The following is a 5,524-nucleotide window of genomic DNA, read 5'->3' as shown; positions in this document are numbered from 1 at the left end:
AACCTCGTAAGAATTCCTGCGCAATTGTTAATCATCTTTTTAAACATGTTACAAAGAGCGTACACAGTGCTGCTATACCATGGGCAAACGATCTTATCATCCTTCTCTCTCAAACAAGTCTTCATGTAAATTGTCAAAATTGTTCCAGAGCTTGAAAAGGAAGCCCATATGAAAATTAGACGTTACAGAGTGAATTATGCAAAAGAATTCTTGAACAAATTTCTTGCACGAAAATCTTATGCGTTACACGAAAATCTTATGCGTAGCCACAAGTCTTCAGGTAAATTGTCAAAATTGTTCCAGAGCTTGAAAAGGAAACCCATATGAAAATTAGACGTCACAGAGTGAGTAATGCAAAAGAATTCTCGAACAAACTTCATACACGAAAATCTTATGCGGAGCACAAGTCTTCAGGTAAATTGTCAAAATTGTTCAGAGCTCGAAAAGGAAACCCATATGAAAATTAGACGTTAGAGAGTGAATCATGCAAATGAATTTTTGAATAAATTTCTTATACGAAAATCTTATGCGTAGAATAGATATACTGTGTCTGATGTATAATAAATTACAAAGAGAGGAGCAACAACTCCACTTGAACTGTGTATGGAGCAAGAAAATTTGCTATAACATGTCTAATACGACGAAAGAATTAAACCAATGCCTCCTAGAGCAAATCTCCTTCCAAAATTCGCCATCATGGATGGCATACATTCAGTATCCAGTGGGGAACTTGCAATTTCCAAAACCTGCAGCACAAAGTAGTGTCATGTTATGAATTAAGTGAACATGGCTGCAATTACACATCAGAGATCATGATCATGATCATGATCATGAACATGATCTTCAAAATTAGGATAAAACAAGCACGTAATGTTGAAAAACTCAACATCAATTATTATCTCTTACTTGCTTATTTTCATCCTTTTTTTTTTTTAATGAAGACAGATGTCTTATTCTTTAACGTCTACTCTACCTGTCCACATAACAACGTCACTACGGTTCATGTCAAAAGTCTTTTAACTATTTGACAAACTACAGGGTATATAAATTATTGGATTCCCTACATTTCATGTAGAAATTCCAATACCCTAAGTGTATGATAATTTGTCGGGTTTTTTTATTCCAAGCAGTCGGTGTCTAAGGAAGGAAATCAGATTCAAATCCAAGAAACATGAACTGACTTTTAATGGCGGAATCATATTTCATAAATCACAGGTTAACTGGTGAACGTAGTGAAAAAAAAGAAGATCATTAGATGGATACTTACTAGGATGTTGCGTAACCACGTACGCCGCGCCCCCAAAATCACAAGTGCCGGCAGCACGAACTTTCTTTTGATAATAACTGTTGAAGGCATACGATGCGTGCGCCTCCACCGTGTTTGGATTGTAGCATGTGGAACCGGCCTGAATCGGACGGCAATCAGCCCCTCCCTCACCACAAGCATAATCGAGCCCAGCTTGGAGTTTCTCAGCTCCCGCATTCCCATTGGCCACGCACCAAGTTTGACCCGCTGATGATGTCGTCGACACATCACCGCCACTCTGTACGGACGGGGCCGGACTGTTGCTCTTGTTGACCGGCATTGACTGGCCATTCTCTAACTGCTCGAGCGTAAGCGGGATGTCGTACACTCTCTTCTTGCTTGGATAAAACAAACCATAGTTCCTTTCGGATGTGGGACCCGGTTTCTCGTTCTCATTAAACAATGCAAACAAGTAAACGTTAAGCGGTTCCTGCGGTCTCAGAGGGGTCCCATTTCCTGTAAGAACTCTCTTCACTAAATTTCCGTTATACGAAGCCGCATTTGCTTCACCAGCACCAATCTCATTCTCGTCCCCCAAGGAAGGCCAACCAGTTTCTGTCACCACCATCTTCACGTCGTTGTATTGAATAGCTGACATGGCTGAATGAACGGCGTCGAGCTGGGCCTCCAAGAGGCTATAGTATTTTAGCCCGTTACCCGAATCCACCACACCCTTGTTCTCTTTAAGCAAAGCATAATCCAATGAGATTACGTCAGAGTTTGCAGCGTATGCGAAGAAAGGGTATGCGTTAATCATAAGATATGACCCTGTTTGACGTAGAAAATCCAACATTGGTTTAATAACGGGTCCAATCAATTCGGTTTTGAAGGATCCGGCTGAAGACGGGTAGGAGCTTTGAAGTGCACTGAGAGCGATAGGAGATGAGATTTTAATAGAAGAAAGATTGAACTTGACAAGAGAATTGTGAACATTCTTCATGGCTGGTACAAGGAAAGGTGTTGTGTTTTTCGGGTCAACAAATACTTCATTGCCAACAGCAATGGCTTCAATCTTTGTTTGGGGGAAATGTTGAGAGATGTTGGCCTTGACCCAGGAGTCAGCAAATGACTGGTCTGCAGCAACAGAGGAGAGGAGCTCGTTGGGGAGCGCCACAACAACGTTTATGGACGAGCCGGCGAGTGCTGTCAAAACATCTGAGTCTGTGTCGTAGAGCTTGATTCTGTTGATTCCCTGTGATTTCAGAAGGCTCACCACCTCTGCTGGTGCTGGCAAGTTGTTGGCTACTCGGCCATAGTTCACTCCTATCGTACCTGCAAATTAATAACATTATTATATATACAAGATATATGGGAAAAAAACAATTACGTACTGCAAGAAACTAAACTAGGAGAAAGGTATACGTACCAGCAGCGAAGGCATAGAAAAAGGAAAAGGAAGAAGAGAAGGAGAGTAATAGAACGGAGCAGGTGAAAGAACTGAGGAATGTCATTCTCTGGTGGTTCTCAGAGGGAGTGCAGGGCTAGCTATGGATGGGATTTGGTTGCTTCTCTTGTGCTGGGATTCATTTTTATAGGCTGAGGAAGTGCTGAATTGGGTGGGGTTCGTCATGGGCAGGTGGGGTTGGAGAGTGGTAATTGTGGTGGAGCCCACGTTGGTTTTGCAGAAAAAAACACAACCCGATAGGTAAATACGGCAACGCGGAGCCAACGGAAACCACCCACCCTTGACACTTTCTGGTGCGGTTGGCGTTGGGGGTGGATATCTTGGCTCAAACTCAAAGCCACACGGCCGTACACGTGTCTAATATAATTTATTGGGATGATAGCAGGAGGACTTTTTGTGTCTCTGTTTACACAGCTCTCGTAATAAATTTTGTTTTTTAAAATTATATTTTAGATATTTTTAATGTGATGATGTGGAAATATTTTTAAATAAAAAATAATTTAAAAAATAATATCCGATGCCGTACCAAAACATACCTTATCATCTGAGGCATGGGAGCAGTATGGTGGCCTACTTTTCTGACTCAAACGCATCATTTCATGGCGTCGGACATAACGGATCTTTTTGTACTGCGGATGGGATTTCTTTATTATTATTATTATATCTCGTCTTTCACCTTGCAGATACAGACCAACGATCTTACAGTGAATTACCAATTATGTGCCCGTTCGAACGTTGGATTGCCAGCTGTATTACTTTGGCTCGGCTCGGCTGTCTTGTCTTGTGCTCGTTAAGCAATGACATTACCATGTGGACATTTTTTTATCTTCGTTATGATGACAAGTCATGTTTTTCTTTGGCGGTTCAACTTAAGGTAAGGGAAGTAGGCTTGAATCCAACTATTAAATTCGCCTTCTTTGTTCTTGCGTTAGTTAAAATTTCATTTTTAAAAAAATTAATTAATTAATTAATTATATACATACATACATATATATATATATATATATGTTTATATACTTTTAATGTAATGATATTAAAAATAATTTTAAAAAATAAAAAATATTATATTAATATATTTTCATGTGAAAAACACTATGGAAAATAAATATTACTATATTTTTTTTAAAAAAATACTATTAAAATATATTGATATTAAAAATAATTTTAAAAAAAAATACTATCAAAATATATTGATATTAAAAATAATTTTTAAAAATATTATATTAATATATTTTTAAATAAAAAATATTTTAAAAAATAAATATTAACACATTTTCAAATCCAAATACTATTAAAATAGAGAATTATCACGTTTGTGCATGTACCCTAGGATGTGATCCCAGCACCTATGAAAGCGTGTGAAATGCAAAAGATTACCTCTTTAAGTTATCTTTTAAAATATTTTTTAATCTTATCTTGAGTCATTTGATTGATTACAACTTTCTTTAACAATAATTACAATTATATTTTAAGACATATTATTTTGAGAATCGAAACAACAAACAAAACATTATATAAAAATAAGATAATGTTTTAATAAATAATTGAAAGTCTATGTCTTGTACTTTTTTTTTAATCACCAATAAAGCAATCTTAATGGATCAAAAATATATATAAATAAAAAGAAAGAGAAAAGAAGATGAAAAAGGTTGTCATTGTTGATTTCATGTAACAATTAAGGTTTTTTCTAGAGAGAGAGAGAGATTGATTCAATGAGTTATTCTTGTATTTTGTTTTTAGGTGCTCAACAGGGATTTTTTTTTTTATAAAAAATATTTATTTTTGATTAATTAAAAAAGAAAGAAAAGAAAAGGCAACACTTCTCTTGTTTTAATCTTAAAAAAGGAAAGGCAACACTTCTCTTGTTTTAATCTTTGGACTTAAGGTATATATGAAAATATAACTATAATTGTTTTTTAAAATATTTTTTTACTGAAATGTATTAAAATAATATTTTTTTATTTTTAAAATCAGTACATCAAAATAATTTAAAAAATATAAAAAAATAACTTTTAATAAAAAAATTAAATTTTTATACTATTTGTATTGCTTTTCCAAGTTATACCTAACCAAGTTCCCATTCCATGCTTTAGTCGGTCCAAACTCTTCATCTAGAATTAAATTAATTGCCATTAATAACTTCCTTGCATTATCGTCAATTTATCATAAAAATAATTATGGAGATCACCCAAACAAGTACGAAAGGAAATCCTTTCATCACGACCAGGTGGGTTCCTTGACATTTGGCGCAGCCAAGGGACGGTCATATGTTCATACTTGAAGAAGGCTTTAAATCTTATCATAATTGAGCTCGAGCCATCCTATTTCTTCCTTTCACTTTGCTTTTCGTTGAAAAATATCAAGCCTAGTGTGGTGAGGTTGATGCCTGGTCACCATGCCTCCTAGGAGAAGGAATAAATAAATACATAAATCAAATATTTAAATATTAAGCATGTTGATAAAAATAAAAAAATAAAAAAATTGCTTTCTCTCTCTTGAGAGAGAGAGAGACAGACAGACAAGCCATGTATGAAACGTGTCCTAATATAAGGATGAGCTCTGAACGTAAGTGCCATGTGGCCTGACCTTGTCCAATGATAAGATGACAAGTGGCCTGACCTTCAGTGAAGGAACTCGAAAGTCCTGTAATGGATGGCATGTGGTTGGGCTTGGGCTTCCTTAAGCTAGGCTAGTGGATTTGGGCCAACGAACCATGATATGAGCCCACCAGCCCAGTCCTCCCTAAAACCTCACACCGTAATGGTCAAGCTACCTACCTCTGATCTTGACCTAAGCAATATTTAACGATAGGG

The 5,524-nt window shown here is 36.3% G+C and overlaps 1 protein-coding gene across 1 annotated transcript; it reads right to left on the bottom strand.

Annotated features, from left to right (window-relative positions):
- Positions 1 to 534: 534 nt before the first annotated feature.
- On the bottom strand, positions 535 to 2,848 carry LOC105139969 (glucan endo-1,3-beta-glucosidase 12-like). The gene is made up of 3 exons (XM_011046619.1): positions 2,673 to 2,848; positions 1,268 to 2,578; positions 535 to 746 (listed from the first exon to the last, which is right to left on the bottom strand). Exons 1-3 carry the CDS (start codon positions 2,755 to 2,757, stop codon positions 712 to 714), a joined length of 1,431 nt encoding a protein of 476 aa, XP_011044921.1. The 5' UTR covers positions 2,758 to 2,848; the 3' UTR covers positions 535 to 711.
- Between the last annotated feature and the right edge of the window lie 2,676 nt (positions 2,849 to 5,524).

The sequence above is a fragment of the Populus euphratica genome, unplaced genomic scaffold (assembly GCF_000495115.2).
Source record: "Populus euphratica unplaced genomic scaffold, PopEup_1.0 scaffold113.1, whole genome shotgun sequence".
NCBI lineage: Eukaryota > Viridiplantae > Streptophyta > Magnoliopsida > Malpighiales > Salicaceae > Populus > Populus euphratica.
The sequence above is the reverse complement of the archived record's forward strand: the minus strand, read 5'-3'. Positions and strand labels throughout refer to the sequence as shown.